The sequence below is a fragment of the Contarinia nasturtii genome, unplaced genomic scaffold (assembly GCF_009176525.2).
Source record: "Contarinia nasturtii isolate CC-2019 unplaced genomic scaffold, AAFC_CNas_1.1 Cnas_scaffold_1037, whole genome shotgun sequence".
Taxonomy (NCBI): Eukaryota; Metazoa; Arthropoda; class Insecta; order Diptera; family Cecidomyiidae; genus Contarinia; species Contarinia nasturtii.
Window position 1 is genome coordinate 452,333 of NW_022198383.1, and position 17,291 is coordinate 469,623.

Sequence of the window (17,291 nt, forward strand, 5' to 3'; positions counted from 1 at the left end):
ACTGGTCAATATGCTTTCGCTTTTTTATTACTTCATTTACTCTAAAAAAAGGATTAAAAAATACCAAATTTCCAACATCTGCACGACACGATATCATAAAATTTTACAACGCTAAAGCTGCTCTTTGCCTTTACACCTAAAGCAAATGTAAATTCCTCTTTTATCTTTTGTGTCCTACTTTTTTCGGAGATTATTTTGTATTGATTGCAATTGTACATTTTTACCTCGCTTAAATTCCCAGAACTCACAGTAACAATCGTAGCTATAATGCAAATGGAAATGTATATGTGAGTGGTTACTGCTTAAGCGTTTAAAAAAATAAGAACTCTAATGACGATGTAGTTCATCGATGGTTTGTGACTTTTACATTTTGATTTCATTTTAAAAGTGAACTTGGTCGAGTGAAGAAAAAAATTTACATATATTTTTCTACAATATTTTTCCAAAAGATTTTATTAAGTTCAATTTAAATAGAGTATTTTTTGTGTTTTTTACCCTATATAAATCGAGTTTTGTTGGCATCATGATGGGATATACCAAAATCATTGAAATTCCAAAAATTAGTAAATTGAACGATTTAATGTTAAAATTTGAAGACAATCCATGGACAATTATCATCAAAAAACATGTTCATAAATCAAATGCATGTCTTGGTGTATTCTTGTTTTGTGATGAAAAGTCAAATCCAGCGCATATAGCATCGCTAACTGTGAAACTGCACGGAAACAAATTTCCAATCGAAGACTGTGCTAATCCAAATGTGTTTGATGATGTCGAATTTGGATGGGGTATTAAAACATTAGTTCTCTGGGACGATTTGATGAACACGAAAAATGGGTTTGTCACACCAAATGACGGAATAAAGATGTCAATAACAATCAAAGCGAATGATCCGAACAACAAAAAGAAGTGTGAAATGTTGTGTGTTAAAGAATTAACTGATGATGTCGCCAAGTTCCGATTGGTTGTCAAGAATATTGACATGCTAATGGCAGTGAAATTACCTATTTTTGAAATGCAAAATGTTGAATGGCAATTGACTGTGTTCAAAGACAAATGGGGGCGATTGACGGTTCGTGTTGAATCCAAAGATGACATGGATGACTTCAAATGCCAAATGAAAATGGCATGTAAATTGAATTCATCGCTTACCACCACACTGGATACAATAAAAACAAAAAAACTTAACTACTGTTCGGTGATGGAGACAGCATTTTCGTTAACATGGGACAATTTGATGGATCCGGGACATGGATATATCCAGGATGACGGCGTTCATATTGACGTGGTGCTGACATTCGATTATATGTTCTTGCATGAAACGAGACATAAAAGACTTAAAAATCCAAGGGGCTTATGACTGACTCGGAAAATTTGAAGCTAATATCTTACAAAAATACTTTTCACTCATCATATACATAAAGATAAAAAAATTCTGATAATATAATTTGGCATGTTTTGTATAGGTCTCCGATGTTCGGGCAAAAATTTGAAGGAATATTTATTTTCATAGCTTTTCACGATTTTTGATGACATATTCTTCAATTTCAGCGATACTTCCTGTTTTAATAAGAGATAAACTAGTACGGCAGCCAAATCCCATTTCTCGCAAAATTGTTTGAACAATTTTTGGTATTTCGACACATAAATATATTTTCTTATGCCTTTGAAATGAGACAAAACACATGTTTAATAAAAAAAAATAAAAAAAATATATATTTATTGATAATAATAATAAAAAAATAAAACATTTATTTACTATTTCGATGTTCTGAATAAGAATTTTTCTTTCAAAAAATTGTTACGATTTGACATTCGCTTAAAACCTGTCATTGAGACTTTTTACTGACTCGAAAATTATAAGGGGACTCGCAAATCACATATAGACTCTTATTGATTAGTATAATTTACATGAGATTCTTGCGATATGTGACGCTTTAACTATGTAAGTTTAATTTCTGCTTTGGAATTCCTATTTAAATATTTAAGGGAATTGGGCATTAACTACGATGGTCACTTTGACGATTCTGAAACCATTGCAAAGAATCTATTCCAATCACATACAATCTGATACTTTAATACCGTTCATGCGACATGCGCCGAGAGTTAAGGAAATTAAAATTGATCATTTGAACGATGGGATTTGTTTTGAAAATGGTGTCATCAATTTAAAAGTATTGAACAAAGAACGAAAGGCCTTGAATCGTGTCCGCAAAATTACAATTTATGTGAAGGAAAATATTTTCTTGGCGACTAAATGGGCAACGAATTGCACCGAGCTGGGTTTGATCGCATTGAAATGGATCGAATGGTATAAATATGTATATATTGAATGCACGGCTTTTGTCTGGTGATTTTTTTTCGGGAAAATTGTCTTTGTAACATAATTATTGATAACAATGAACAAAATTTGCGTTTTAATTCGAGAAATAATTTTCAAATTTTATTGTAAATGGAATCGTGACTTTCGAAAATATAGGACCTTTTTTGTTTACCTTTTTTTGATTTTAAGAACAATTCCGCCATGACACAGGATAGTATATGCCAGCTGCACAAATTCCAAATGAAAAATACAATAATATTTTTTATTGAATATTTGAAATATATGAAATGTTTAACAATGACATTCTTTATTTTGACTTTAGCTTTTATTTCTAAGCTTAATTCAAGCTTCATTGCTTAAGTTTATGGTTAAATGAACTCCATTGTTTTGTCTTTTTTTAGGATAGAAAAAAAAATATATATATGAAAAAAGTTGGATGTTAAATTCAATCCAAAAATAAGAAAAAGAAAAATGTTCGTCAGTCGTCAAATCGAATAAAAAAAAAAATGTTGTGTCACTCTAGGTGCGCTTGAATACTAGACGTTGTACCAGTCCAGCTTTGGTTGTGTCGTACCCTTTATTATCCGGGTCTGGAATGAATCGTACTTTGGTGCCGTTCTTCAATTCGGTGAACTTTTTTAGTTCGGTTTGTGTGTAAATCTCGGCATGTGCAACGTCATCGCTCAATTCCAATGTGATTGTGTACACACGATTTGGTTCAATGCGAATTGGACAGCATAATGGCACATGACTTTCATCAACCGACGAGAGTGTTGTTTTTATAGTACACATGACTTTGGTTTGGTTGACTTTTGTTTCTCCGATGGTTACCGATATTGGAATGAGGGTTTTAATCTCGTTGTCATTGACATTGTACACTTGGGCACAGTTGAACGAATGAAGCCATAGAGGATAATTTGCCTCGAATCGGGTTTTTTCGACCTTTGAGATGTTGTAGCGCGTCACGGACTTTTGTAGAATTCGATTGCAGTGCAATATATCGTGTTTGTTGTGATCATTACTGCCGCTACGGTTCTTGGTTACGGTGGAAACACCGCCGCCACCACCACCACCAACAGCGCAGCTGCCGATAGAAGCACCATTGTTACCACCAACATTTGCATCGCCATTGGCTGGTATACCGATCAAACGAAGTTTGCTGTTGAATTTTTCCGATTTGTAGTCACTGAACGTGATCATCTGAATGATTTCTTCCAGTTCCGTACCCGAGAAAAAACCACCATACAAACCAACAATCAATGTAAAACATTCCATGGTCATCGATTTAAAGCGAATTTCAAACAATAAATCGCCCAATTCGGCCCGTAGCACATGGGTATCGGTGCTGTCCAAATTCTTCTGGACGGCCGACGCTTTGGCCCTATTATTTATTCAAAGAAAAAATGATAAGTTACTATTTGTTCCATTATAAATTTTTGAATTGCATGCAAATACCACATGAAGCACCCAGTCAACACTTGTGATTCGTAGCATTTCAATGCATCGATTTGTAAAATGTGTTTCAGCACATCGCGATCACATTCGAGGAAACTGTTCGATTTGAAAACATCAGTCGCCGATTCGGTGATACGTTGTTCACAGTTCTTCTTCAAAATGGCCAAACCATAACGAATGGCCAAACCATATCCCCAGATGATATTTTCAGCAGTCAATTTATGGTCCAAATAATGGCTGCATATGGTCAGAAAATCCTCGTTCCCGTAGTCTTTGGCCAATCGCAACACCACGGCGAAGTTTTCAAAGGTTAGTTTAACCTTCGGCATATAGAAAAACTGTAAGTATTCTTTGAACGCGACGGTTGTGGTGTCGTCGAGTTTGAACTCGATTTGACCATCTTCGGCAGTGGCAAACAAATTTTTAAAACCATCACTGCCCGCAGACAAAATCAGTTTATGTGCCGGCACACGTTCCGATTCATCGTCACCGGTGCTGAACACGAAAAATACGTCGGCTGATTCGTTGTTTAGGTACAACTTTTTCAACATTTGGAGACCATAATGATTTTCCATTTCACCGTTCAATCGATCCAATCGGTCAGTCTGCTTATTACGACGATCCGACGATGGTTTATTAGTTCGACTTGGTTGCATTGCTCAGATCTAATTGAGAAACAAAAAAATATATCCAATTGGTGACGACGGAAATAAAATCCAACCTCAAACCAAACTAACTGACACAACGACAGCATCTAGTTGGTGTTTGATAAAAAAAAACTCATTTTTACTTACTTTTTCCGTAAATTTCTAATGTCACAAGTCGGTCAACGATGATTTTTGCACGGAATTATCAATTTTTTATATGATTCCGGTCGAATTTCCAAGAAAAATATCAAAAAATGGGCTATTGTTAAATGACGGAAACACTAAAAAACTTCTAAGCTCATGTACGCTTGGTATATGATGCCGATATGCGCCGCAATTGACAACTTTATTCGATGAGTACGTTCACACTCACAATTTCAGTTTTAATATTCAAATTTCCGATCTTTTAATCGAAACAATGGAAAATGGATTTTGAATTGTTCTTTTAAATTTAAGGTAAGGACAATTTATTCATTGCAGGCACATGACACTTTTTTAAACAATCAATTTCATGAATTTTACGGGATTAAAATTATCTGAACATGAAAATTACGGCAAATTCACAGGTTTTAAAGGAGAGTAAAGGAGAAGGAGTGATGTGTGGTCTATACCCAAATGATGACATCATATGCGCTGTGGAAAAAGTTGTCATTTCTTTGTAGTGGTGAGCGCAACACATCAAGATACAGTTATATTTGGGTGTTTGCACACATCGAAAACACCGACTCTTACATTCGCATTACACATATTTAGTCTGTTTATCAGAACATTAGAAAAGCACAACGCGCATAACGTATTTGATGTGATTTGTTGAAGTTTTTTGTACCAATTTGCTGCTAATTAAATACCAAACCAATTTGTGGTAATTTTGTGACGAACTCTAATTTATTTTCGTGAATATTTATGTATTTTCAGAAACAATGATCGAAAACTGGCAACGCACTCTGGACAACTATTGGACGGACGCTCAGAATGAAACGGAAGCAACGCTTCAATTCGTGAAAGATCATTTTCGATGCAATTGACTTCCCTTTGACGACAATTTCAAGGAATAGTTTTTGCGAGAGACGAATGTTCGGTGAGAAAAAATTGTTCCTAATGTTTATTGTTCCCAAATCATTTGAAAAATATGTAAGAATTTTTTATTTCATTTTGTAATTTGCAGGTTATCGTAAAACATGGACAAAAGGGAAATAATTTGAACTGCGAATAAAATGAAGTATTTTTGTTAGGACGATGATTACTTGTAATGACTTTATTGTTTTATAATATAGAGAAATGATACAAAATAAATCCAATAAACAAAACATAACAGATGAATAGACCCGACAATTGCCGGCAATCAAAGTGAATTTCTCTAAATGATGATGAAAGATTACTATATTATAATGAAGCAAAATAAATAAAAAGATAATTATCACTGCTTAAAATGATATTTGGGCGCATTTTGGTGCAAAGGGCTCTTTCATCGTATTTCCCTGAATTTCAGAATAACTGTGATAGAGAGCAGCACACACTTTACACAGGCACAAATCATTAAAAAAAAATCAAAATCAGAATATCAATTCTCAATATAATGTCTGATTTCAGCCAATAGTTATTTGTTCACAAAATATATATGAAATTCGCCTGGAAAACGAATATACTGATTATTATATCAAATAAGTGAAATTAGATGATGATCTCATTGTAACATTTCATTAAAAACCATTTGATAACGACTTTGATCGAAGTGGACTGGTTTCATGTTCAAGTTTTAAGCGCTTCTAGGTCAATGTTTGTAAGAAATATCAGCATAAAAAGGAAGCAAATGTTACGAAATGTTTTAGTTTTAGCAAAAAAGATTCAAAAAAAATTATTGATCCATTTTGTTTACTATTATTACTAAAAAAATTATAAAGTTTGCGTTGAGCAAAAAGCTAGACAAAAGGCCATTTCTTGTGTTTCTGTAAAGAATTTGAAAATTCATATGGATGGTGTACGCACTTCTCCGCTGCGAAAAACAGCTCTATAAGGGTTTTTTTCACACCAATGCAAAACAGTATTGAGCGAACCGCATTTTCTGTGCGTCAGGTGGATAAGAGGCCATTATTATCATAACTTTGCTGTGAAGGTATTAGAAACATATCGAATATGATATGGACGAGTGCAGGTCACTTTTTGCCGATATCGGTCTAGTTTTATCTGTAAACAAACTTATAAACAAAGCATAAAATATACAAATATACATCCATCCCATACTTTATCGAATGTGAATGTCAAGATTTGTATGTTTAATTAAGCGTTCGCATATTTTGAGTTGAATATTATTGTGAAATTCGAAAATTTTCTGTTTCATTTATAAAATTTCAAGTAACCAGAATCAAAGCTGTCAACAAACAAAATGGCAATAGTTTTTAAAAAATGCGGCATATGAAGTGACAAGTTACAAATGTGACTTCATTACGTTTTGAGACGAGTAAGTCTCTTATGATAAGAGTCCCAAGAACGAATAAAGAAAAATGAATCTAATAATATAACATACAATAATTTCCATTTGTTTGTATTGGTAACTGGTTAGTCACTTTTTGCTTGTGTTGCGGAATTCTTTTCTGTTAACAATTCATAAAGTATACAAATGCACAGGCATACACATTATTGCATACTTTGTCGAATGCTTTGTTGAATGTCCAGAAAAATTGTTTGGTTAATTACTTGTCAAACTCTCAACTTAAGCGTTCTCATATTTCGAGTGTTAAACAAAATAATCAAGTTGATTCCTAAACAGTTCAATTTATTCAAAAATAATTTTTTTCTTTCATTTAAAAAAAAACAAGTGTTGTCTCGGAATGGCTATGGTTTTAAAAAATAATGCGGCATCTGAAGTGAATGCTAAACTCTATTTAAACGATGAATTGGCTGATGTTCGTTTTGTGTTCAGCGTCAATGGAGTGGATCAAAAGGTTCCAGCAAATAAAGCCTTTTTGGCCGCTCTAAGCCCGGTTTTCTTCAGCATGTTCTACGGTACATTGAAAGAGGGAAACGAAGTGAAAATTGCAGATGCCAGCGCCGAAGGATTCAAAGATTTCCTCCAGTTTTTCTATCTGAGTGATGTGACGCTAAAAATGGAAAATATCGAAACTGTTGTTCGTTTGGCGGATAAGTACGACGTTCTAGGTTATGTCGACGCATGTGCCATGTTCCTTAAAAGTCAATTGAGTGCTAACAATTTGTGCTGGGGCTATCAACTAGCATTGTTTCTCAAAAATAAATCATTAATTGAATTCTGTGAGAAGGAGATAATCGAAGCATCGGAACAAATATTGTCCACAGATATGTTTCAACGGTGCAATGAGGACACTTTGAAACGAATCCTTGAACTGGACTTAACATGTTGCGAAGTGAAGGTTTTTGAGGCGAGTCTGAAATGGGCAAAAAATGCATGCCGCCAAAAGGGCTTGAATGAAAATCAAGCGGATAATTTGAAAATTCAACTCGGCGACTGCTTGAAATTTATTCGATTCGTGGGAATGAAAATGGAAGAGTTTACTACATTGGCTGCTGCACACAAAGGACTTTTTACACCAGAAGAATTTGAAGACATCATTTTCACGCTCTCGGTGAAAGGATATCAACCGAAAATATTCAATCAGGCGCCACGATTAAGAATGAATACGGCTGATAATTGGAATGCAAATAAACAAATTCTACAAAGCAAATTAAGAACACAACCAAAATTCGGAGAATTTATTTCTAAGGGCCAAAGAAAAGGTTTCGGATTCCAATCATAAGTCCTGGTGTGTTCCTGATTCACGATCCAAGGCGGGTTGATTTATTTATATCGTACTATCAACAGTATCACGACATATCACTAATTCGACCGAAAGTCAAATCAATAGTAATATTATATAAACAGTGCCTTTCAATATCTACTATTTGTACACAATTCGATTGTGTGGCGACAAACATTTTTGTAAACAAAATATAGGACAACTTCGATTTCCATTTTAAAAATTTGGTTTTTTGCGTCATATTTGACAATGAATTGCGTCATATTGTCTTTTATAAAGTAAATAAAAATAATAACACCTTTTTATATAAAGAAAGCAGTCTACTTTCCACGTGTATGTGATAAATGTTAGGCGCATGTTTTCGGTTTACTGTAAATGTTGAAAATATTTCGCGCATTCTTATAAATTGATGTCGCAATTAAGACTAAGTTTTGAATTTCCTTGTAATTAGTATTATGATAAATATGAGTGATAATTGAAATAAATAAATTCGATTTTTCAAGAATTATTAATCCATTGTTAGTATTTCCCAGTTTTGTTTGGGTGAATAAGACTTATTCACTCGTTTACTTTTTATTGTTTTAACGTAAATGGAATTATAAGAAAATTCCATTTATAATTTATAACGTCATTCATTGAAAAAAAGGTATTCTAAATGTGCTTAGTTGTCACTTCATCTTTTACAATTTTTCATTTTCTTCTTTTATAAGTATACACCGCCTTTAGTATACAGTTAATTAAAGTTCGTTCGCTTGAGACGCTTGTCTTTATTTTTTTGGAAATACTTGGAGCAAAGGGAAAAAAATGTATATTTTCTTGCACACAATAATTTTTGCAACGCTATCGAATGGTGTTTTTGGTGGTAGTGCCATGTCTTCATCTTCTTCATCACCATCAAGCTCAAAAAAACCAGCCGACAATTTTAATATTGATAAATTTCGATATAAAGGAGATCCAATTTATTTTATGTGCATAACAACTGATTCGTATGTATTGAATGTTTATTTGTATCCCTTGCAAGTTAAAATAACTACGCATTATTTTGCAGTCAACGTGAATTCTATGTGGCTGAAGTCAATGGAAGCATTCCTTCGGCTTTGGTTGACCGGTTAGATAATGAAAAAGGTCTATCGTTACTCTTTCACGGCGTTGAGAATATATTCGATTCTGTAAACGGTAAAGACACCACACTACCATTTGTTTTTTACCAAATTATTTTAAGCGCTTGAGCTATATCTAAATATCAATCGTTTGTTTCCCATAGAATCGTTTTCTCCATTTGCAAATGGTAAGTTTTTCTCTCTATCATTCTCCTGATAAACAGCAGTGCAAAAAATATGATAAAATTCCTCACAACTGTGTAAAACGGCAATTTCTCTGCTTTTAAGAATGGTTCGAGGCATCTGGAAACAATATTTGTATTGTATCGTATACGTACGTGACAAATTCATCGACAGATACAAAAATGAATTCTACTATAGGTAGAATGGTGAAAACCCGTCGACTTGAATATGTTGCAAAGATGGCTCGTGACTTGGTGTTGGACATAGGTGAAAAATGTGCGACGTCGACCAGAAATAAATGTGTTAAGAATTTATCTCATGTTGATGTGACTGGTTTTGGTTTTGGTGCTCACATCGCTGGTTACACTTGTGAATATTTATTCAAAAAAACGGGTGGAAAGGTCCGACTCTTATTGGGTATGTATTCCATTCAAATATTCAGTTAAAAAAGAATTCCTAAAGCATGCGTCGATTTCAAATAGCTTTGGATCCAATAAAACCTGCTCTACGTGGCATAAGGACTACAATAAAGAGAAGAGCTGCTGATTATGTTCAAGTAATCCATACCTCCATAAAGGTAGGAATGTGGAATCAGACAGGAGATGTTGACATATACGTAAAATATGAGAGCGATGAAAATTTGGGTCCTTTAAATGATGTACATGGAATTGCATTTTTCATTCATCTCGCAACATCTACTAAGCGACTCTTTATAATGGCAGAAATGAATAATAACACTAAACCTGGAATCGGCAAAGTGTTAAATAGTCCAACAAATATTGAACCAAATGAATGTTTAATCGGTGTACACGGTACCCTGAATGTGAATCATCGTGGAAAAAGATTTGGACTTTTGTTGAAAAACGGTGATCCAATTTTCTGGAGAGGAGTTGGCAATTTCAAGTATATTATTTCGGGACTTCAAGAAGTTGAAGAAGAAGATGAGGATTGCATATTATGCTACGAAAATAAGAAAAATGCACTTTTATTGCCGTGCAGACATATGGAAACATGTGTTACTTGTTGGTTTGAATGGGAAAACGCGCAAACTTCAGACCGGAATTGTCCCATTTGTAGACGAGAAGTGAAAGATTTCAAAGAGGTCAATAAAAAAAAGTAAGTTAGTTTGCATCGAACAATGTTTCTACTTAATACACGGCAAATCTTTTATCTTTCAGCCTCCGCAAGAGAAAGAGAAATCAAAATGATTAGGCTGCTTATTCTTTGATTCGATAAAAAAAAAATCCACATGAAATGTCTGTTTTCAAAATAAAATCAATTTATTTGACAATGAATAAGCATATTGTATTTTATAATAGTAAATTGAAATAATAACACCTTTCGATATAGTTTCGCGCATTGGAATATTAATGATACATAATTTGCAGTTAAATGGATGTGATTCACTTTAGGCAATTTCATATTTTTCTGGATAAAATACCATTTCCACTGAGAATGGTACAGTTGAACCATCTTCAATTTTCGTAACTTGTAAGACTTTCAATTCAGCATATGGTACTTTTGATACAAATGTCACTTCAACCGGGAAGAAATCGGCCGGAATGGATGATGGACAACTGAATTCCATTGAACCAGCCGGATTTGAAGAGTCGACAATCGAAATGTTCCATTGAAGACGATTCTTGCCTTTATCATAATGGTAGTCACCTTCACAGTCAACGATAGTCGGTTGACATCCAGTTCTGAAACATAAACATCAAATCAACTTAATTCAATTCGTTCAAAAAAATGTCCCAAACATCAATTCAAAACTCACGGCAGTGGAATAGACAATGTCAAATCTTGTAGTTGAAGATGTTGATGTTCCAATTCGTATTCAATGTTGACATCACATCCTCCCTCACCATTTTGAGATGGCCAGCAATTAACTGTTGAATCGACATATATGACATGAGTTAAATGTCACCAAAAATGCGATAAAAATCGTTTGGTACTCACTTGTAAGTGGAATTGCTGTTTCATCTTGTGTTTGATAGCGCCATTTCAAAACACCAACATCCGTATTGACCGGGAATGGTTTTGTTGAATTTTTAAGACCAATTTGACTGGCCGATCTAAATAATTCTTTATCCACATTTGGATGGGTTTGCAATTGAATGGCTTTGTTGGCATTGTTTTCCAATTGAACCTTAATTTTTCCATATTTCTCATCGGCAACTTTAAGCGTTAGCAAACCAAATAATTCGAATGATTGTAAACCACCTTCACGACCGATGCGCAGATTCATCTTATCTTCTATGCGTAGATGAACACTGAAATTACAAAAATGTTAAATTGCGTCTATGGCATATTGAAGTGTCACTTACTCTTCTGTGGGAACGCTGGTCTTGGCACGAGCAGCGGGTGCAGCAGCACTGCTCACCGATGTCGGTGCTAAGTTCGTAACTTTCTCTCCTTCACTCTTCAATTGATCAACAAAACTATCGACATCCTTCGATTTTCCACCCAATTTAAGAGCATTACGTGTCGGAGCCGGCTTTCTATGATAGTAATAAAATTGGTCAAGTTAATTTCAGCTTCAACCTTGGACATTTTGAAAAAAAAATCTAAACACTTACTTAACAGGCGATGGTGCAGTTTCACCAATTCCAACCGATGGCTGCGACAATACTGATGTACTTGAAATGCCACCAAAACTACCGCCTGAAATACCACCACCAAAGCTTGAACCGCCACTGATGTTGCCACGTCCCAATGAAACGCCACGTTTATTTGCTTCCAATCGTTGACGTTGCAATTCTTTTGCTTTCTCTCGCATCTTTTGTTTCGCTTCACGTTCTTGTGTTTTACGAACGGCCAAGTAAACCTGTTCTTCATGCGAATCCATTTCAACAAACGTTTTAATTTGTGATAGATTTACACTCTCACGGTAGCCAAGTGCAACGATTTCATCGAATGCAAAAATTAAATTGAAAGCATTCTCGCTGATATCTTTCTCATCCAAATTGCGACAATACTCGGGAATCTAAGATAAAAACCATAATTAAATTACTGAAAACCACGGCAAATAGAATTATGTTTGTGAAATTTTTCCGTACCACTTTGGAGAAGAGACGCAATGTTTCCAAATCCTCGAGAATGTTCGATGTTTTTGTTGTTATCAACACCATATATAATTTTTCCATTGGTTGGTATACGTAGCGTACTGAGTCCGATTCAACGAACGTATGCTGTTTACCGGATGTGATGAGCTTCGGAAATGCAGCCAACAGCCCTTCAATGCGAGCCTTTGTCATTTCAATGAATTGACGGGAAATTATCACTAAAAATCATCGAAAAATTAGTGCCCAGCGAAAAAAAAAATATATATGTGACAAAATACCTTTCCCTGCTCGGGTAAATACAGCGGCTGCGATCAACACCTACAACAAAAATCATGGTTAACATAAATATTTTTGACAATTCCCAATATTTTGACAATTTTCCAAATTTTTTTACCATTTTATACACAAAACTAACTCGATTTTCTGATCAAAATAATAAAATTTAATGGATTATTGACTTGATGTTGAAATACAGTAAGATTACGTGTCAGCTCTGGTGTCGTATTTGACAACGTCAAATATCCCAAACAACTATGTATACAAATGGATGACAGTTCGACTAGAAAAGCCCAAAAAACACTCAGAGCATGGAAAGCCCGAAACTGTACCACCGAATTCAAAACATTTTCCATTTTCCACTTATGTGTCTCTGTTCGGGGTATTTATGCAGCCACTGTCGATGCATAATGCGTTTACATTGCATTTTTTTATTTAAATAAAAAATCCACTTGAAATCAATATTTCTGCAATAGATTTAACGACCATTTTTGAATTTTCTAGAATTTCGGTCAAGTTTGAAAAAAACTCAGTAGATATTTGACATTTCACTATAGCGTTCGCGCCAATTTTATCAATCGCAGAAAAAAATTTGCAGCGTTCTCATACACTTGTTTGCAAGACGAAGAAAGGTTTTTTTATTGTTAGCGTTCATCGAATAAATCGAAAAAAAAAAATAAGAGAATAGATCAATATGGTTCGTCCAAAGATGTTTGTCAATAAACGAGGTAAATTCCATTGTTTCTTCTATTGTTCGAATAATTTTGATTTTCGTCAAGTCATCGCTACATTTTGCCAGTATCATATTGTAATTACTGATTTTGTTCGATGATTTTAAAAATGAATAGGTGGTCGTAAGGAGGAGGTCCATTTCGACAAAATTACATCTCGTATTCAAAAACTGTGCTATGGTTTGGACATGGACTACGTTGATCCGGTAAGTCAATCGATCTCATTTTTTAAATAACCGTTGTTCCGGCATATTTTTTTCGGCTGGAATTTGAAGGTCGGCAAACATACTCCCATTTGACTATACTAATTCAATTTGAAATTTGTCATGTTTTTCGTCTCCTTTAAAGGTATCAATCACACTCCAAGTCATCAACGGTCTGTACACTGGTGTTTCAACGCAAGAGCTGGATACCCTTGCCGCCGAAACAGCCGCTTCGATGACCACTGAACACGCCGATTATGCAGTGCTTGCAGCTCGGATCAGCGTTTCGAATCTGCACAAGGAGACCAAGAAGTCATTTTCAGGTATGACTGAATGCACACTGAATATAACCTTGTTTTGCCACATTTGTCTGATTATATTTAGTTCGATGTTTTCACTGCATTCGTAATAAATAAAGGTCTAAATCTGTTTTTTTTTCTCATTAAGATGTAATCAGCGATTTGTACAATGCCGAAATAAATGGCCGAAAATCGCCAATGATCAGTGACAGCGTCTATAACGTCATCATGAAAAATTCGTCCCGTTTGAATTCCGCCATTATCTATGATCGTGATTTCAATTACAATTACTTTGGTTTCAAGACGCTCGAACGTTCGTATTTATTGAAAATAAATGGAAAAATTGTCGAACGACCACAACACATGCTCATGCGTACGGCTGTTGGTATACATGGCGAAGACATCGACGGTGCAATCGAAACGTACAATTTGCTTTCGGAGAAGTACTTTACACATGCATCGCCAACTTTGTTTGCCGCTGGTACACCTCGGCCACAGCTAAGTTCTTGCTTTTTATTGGCAATGACCGATGATTCCATGGACGGCATCTACGAGACATTGACGCGTTGTGCAAAAATCTCACAACATGCTGGTAATTTGTCGCTTGAAGAAGATTTTTATGCTTATCTTTTTTAAATTCGCACATTAATTAAAAATTGATTCGTGTTTGCAGGCGGTATTGGTTTGAATGTGCACTGTATTCGGTCAAAGGGTACTACGATCGCTGGTACTGGTGGATCATCCAATGGACTCATACCCATGCTTCGAGTATACAATGCAACAGGTAATTTAAAATGGAAGAATGTTCGACCCAACGACAAATTTCGGTTTATTTTATTATAAAAAATTCATTTTTTTTTGTTTATACAATGCGACAGCTCGATATGTTGATCAAGGTGGTCGTCGTCCAGGTGCATTTGCAATCTATTTGGAGCCCTGGCACGCCGACGTATTCGATTTCATCAATTTGCGTAAGAATACTGGACACGAAGAAGAACGATGCCGTGATCTATTTTTGGCATTATGGATACCAGATTTGTTCATGAAACGAGTTGAAACCGACGAAATGTGGAGCCTAATGTGCCCACACAAGTCACCAGATCTTTACAAAGTAAGTATTTTTAAAGAAACTCAGACCAATCCGTTATTTACAGTAAAACATTCAATGCTTTTTTTCATTTTTGCTAGAAATGGGGCGACGAGTTCGAAACGCTCTATACAAAATACGAAAGTGAAGGAAGATTTGTGCGACAAGTGAAGGCTCGTGATTTATGGTTCCAAATCGTACAGTCACAAATTGAAACCGGCACACCGTATATGCTATACAAAGATACCTGCAATCGGAAGAGCAATCAACAAAACTTGGGAACGATTCGTTGCAGCAATTTGTGCACGGAAATTGTCGAATACACCGACCCAGATGAAATTGCCGTCTGTAATTTGGCATCGATTGCCGTTAATATGTTTGTGAAAGCCGATAAGACATACGATTTTGCAAAATTGAAGGAAATCAGTAAAGTGGTTACGCGAAATCTCAATAAAATTATCGACGTCAACTTCTATCCGTTGCCAGAAACGAGAAAGTCCAACATGCGCCATCGTCCGATTGGTATTGGTATACAAGGTCTTGCCGATGCATTCATTTTAATGCGTTTCCCGTACGAAAGTGAAGAAGCGGCCAAGCTGAATCAACAGATTTTCGAAACGATTTACTATGGTGCATTGGAAGCCAGCTGTGAATTGGCACAACGTGATGGACCGTATGAAACGTATCCGGGATCGCCAGTTAGCAAAGGCATTCTTCAGTACGACATGTGGGACAAGACACCGACCGATCTATGGGATTGGAGCGCGTTGAAGGAGAAAATTGCAGCACATGGTGTTCGTAATTCACTTCTTTTGGCACCCATGCCAACGGCATCTACAGGTAATTTGAAAAATGTTCGACCCAACGACAAATTTCGCTTTATTTTATAACAAAACATTCACTTTGTTCCGTTTAAACAGCCCAAATTCTTGGCAACAACGAATCATTCGAGCCATATACATCGAATATTTACAATCGTCGTGTGTTGTCTGGTGAATTCCAAGTGGTTAATCATCATTTGATTAAAGATTTGACCGAAATTGGAATGTGGAACGATGACATGAAGAACGAAATCATCGCCGAATATGGTTCGATTCAAAATATAACACGTATTCCACAAAAGATTCGCGATTTATACAAAACCGTATGGGAAATATCGGTGAAAACAACAATGAATATGGCCGCAGATCGTGGTGCTTTCATCGATCAAAGTCAATCATTCAATTTACACGTTGCACAGCCAAATTATGCAAAAATGTCCTCGATTCATTTCTATGCATGGAAACTTGGCCTTAAAACCGGTATGCTATTCAATTGCTTTGCAATCCGTCTTAAGGCAGACATTGACTATTGAACAATCTACAATTTAAATATATATTTTTTCATTGTTCGTTTAAGGAATGTACTACTTGCGCACTCGACCGGCTGCCAACCCAATTCAATTCACAGTGGACAAGAAACAATTGGCCGCATCTCGTGCGATGAATCAAGCAAACAAATCCATGAATAATTCAACGTTGAACAAATCAATCGTCGGCAATGGTTCGAATGTCGATTTCACCATTGATGCAGAAACTGAAATGCAGCCTTCAGCCGAATCATCAACTGTTGATCTCGAACAACAAATGGCCGCTATGGTTTGCTCTCTCGATAACAAAGACGAGTGCATGATGTGCGGCTCTTAAACGTCTTATCATTTTCCTAGTTATTTTTATACATTTTTTTTTCTTTCTCACAAAATCTCAGTTTGATCTGAAATCAGCTTCATATAGCAACTGCTTTTTATTCATTAGTTAGATTATCACCAAAGGGTTTCCTTTGAAAACAAGCAAACCACACTTACCTTAAAAAAAAAGAATAGTTCTGTAAAAACACATATTTTCATAATATAATAATAAAGTTTGAACAAATAAAACAAGCAGAATCTTATTTAAAAGGGTGGATAAGGCCAACAATTCCGAGATTAAATCACACTCACACACATATTCAATTGATAATGGTTGATACCAACGGCTCATGCATTCATTTTCACAAACATTTTATGTTTACATACCATGTAAAGTAGAAGATCTTCTCGTAAGTCTCAAACATATTGTTAAAATGGCGGCATATTTACATTTTTTACGTGATCTTTTGAAAAATCCTTGAAAAA

At 35.3% G+C, this 17,291-nt stretch overlaps 5 protein-coding genes across 5 annotated transcripts; 3 read left to right on the plus strand and 2 right to left on the minus strand.

Annotated features, from left to right (window-relative positions):
- Positions 1-2,800: 2,800 nt before the first annotated feature.
- Positions 2,801-4,900, minus strand: LOC116344257. The gene is made up of 3 exons (XM_031772724.1): positions 4,573-4,900; positions 3,779-4,443; positions 2,801-3,704 (listed from the first exon to the last, which is right to left on the minus strand). The coding sequence occupies exons 2-3, from the start codon at positions 4,432-4,434 to the stop codon at positions 2,843-2,845; spliced, it is 1,518 nt and encodes a 505-aa protein (XP_031628584.1). The 5' UTR covers positions 4,435-4,443; positions 4,573-4,900; the 3' UTR covers positions 2,801-2,842.
- Positions 4,901-7,253: 2,353 nt separating this feature from the next.
- Positions 7,254-8,195, plus strand: LOC116343644 (BTB/POZ domain-containing protein 6-B-like). Its single transcript, XM_031771843.1, has one exon. The coding sequence runs from the start codon at positions 7,254-7,256 to the stop codon at positions 8,193-8,195; it is 942 nt and encodes a 313-aa protein (XP_031627703.1).
- A 534-nt stretch (positions 8,196-8,729) lies between these two features.
- LOC116343630 (probable phospholipase A1 magnifin) lies at positions 8,730-10,702 on the plus strand. The gene is made up of 7 exons (XM_031771820.1): positions 8,730-8,841; positions 8,906-9,181; positions 9,244-9,371; positions 9,460-9,483; positions 9,584-9,895; positions 9,961-10,594; positions 10,657-10,702. Exons 2-7 carry the CDS (start codon positions 9,000-9,002, stop codon positions 10,688-10,690), a joined length of 1,314 nt encoding a protein of 437 aa, XP_031627680.1. The 5' UTR covers positions 8,730-8,841; positions 8,906-8,999; the 3' UTR covers positions 10,691-10,702.
- A 33-nt stretch (positions 10,703-10,735) lies between these two features.
- LOC116343629 (coatomer subunit delta) lies at positions 10,736-13,053 on the minus strand. Its single transcript, XM_031771819.1, has 8 exons — positions 12,938-13,053; positions 12,822-12,861; positions 12,538-12,761; positions 12,058-12,464; positions 11,806-11,979; positions 11,438-11,751; positions 11,256-11,367; positions 10,736-11,181 (listed from the first exon to the last, which is right to left on the minus strand). The coding sequence occupies exons 1-8, from the start codon at positions 12,938-12,940 to the stop codon at positions 10,887-10,889; spliced, it is 1,569 nt and encodes a 522-aa protein (XP_031627679.1). The 5' UTR covers positions 12,941-13,053; the 3' UTR covers positions 10,736-10,886.
- Positions 13,054-13,392: 339 nt separating this feature from the next.
- LOC116343628 (ribonucleoside-diphosphate reductase large subunit-like) lies at positions 13,393-17,063 on the plus strand. The gene is made up of 9 exons (XM_031771818.1): positions 13,393-13,547; positions 13,668-13,756; positions 13,899-14,076; positions 14,201-14,644; positions 14,726-14,836; positions 14,931-15,163; positions 15,241-15,979; positions 16,060-16,440; positions 16,538-17,063. Exons 1-9 carry the CDS (start codon positions 13,514-13,516, stop codon positions 16,822-16,824), a joined length of 2,496 nt encoding a protein of 831 aa, XP_031627678.1. The 5' UTR covers positions 13,393-13,513; the 3' UTR covers positions 16,825-17,063.
- Positions 17,064-17,291: the final 228 nt, after the last annotated feature.

Coding starts and splice junctions, on each gene's coding strand:
- LOC116343644 (XM_031771843.1), top strand. CDS start 7,254: ATGGCTATGGTTTTAAAAAATAATGCGGCATCTGAAGTGAATGCTAAA.
- LOC116344257 (XM_031772724.1), bottom strand. CDS start 4,434: ATGCAACCAAGTCGAACTAATAAACCATCGTCGGATCGTCGTAATAAG. Junction 3,705..3,778: donor TTGACTGGGTGCTTCATGTG/GTATTTGCATGC, acceptor AATAAATAATAG/GGCCAAAGCGTCGGCCGTCC.
- LOC116343629 (XM_031771819.1), bottom strand. Junction 12,465..12,537: donor TGCGTCTCTTCTCCAAAGTG/GTACGGAAAAAT, acceptor TTTTTATCTTAG/ATTCCCGAGTATTGTCGCAA. Junction 11,752..11,805: donor ACCAGCGTTCCCACAGAAGA/GTAAGTGACACT, acceptor TTGTAATTTCAG/TGTTCATCTACGCATAGAAG.
- LOC116343628 (XM_031771818.1), top strand. CDS start 13,514: ATGGTTCGTCCAAAGATGTTTGTCAATAAACGAG. Junction 13,548..13,667: donor GATGTTTGTCAATAAACGAG/GTAAATTCCATT, acceptor AAAAATGAATAG/GTGGTCGTAAGGAGGAGGTC. Junction 13,757..13,898: donor ACATGGACTACGTTGATCCG/GTAAGTCAATCG, acceptor TCTCCTTTAAAG/GTATCAATCACACTCCAAGT.
- LOC116343630 (XM_031771820.1), top strand. CDS start 9,000: ATGTATATTTTCTTGCACACAATAATTTTTGCAACGCTATCGAATGGT. Junction 9,484..9,583: donor GTTTTCTCCATTTGCAAATG/GTAAGTTTTTCT, acceptor TCTGCTTTTAAG/AATGGTTCGAGGCATCTGGA. Junction 10,595..10,656: donor AAAGAGGTCAATAAAAAAAA/GTAAGTTAGTTT, acceptor TTTATCTTTCAG/CCTCCGCAAGAGAAAGAGAA.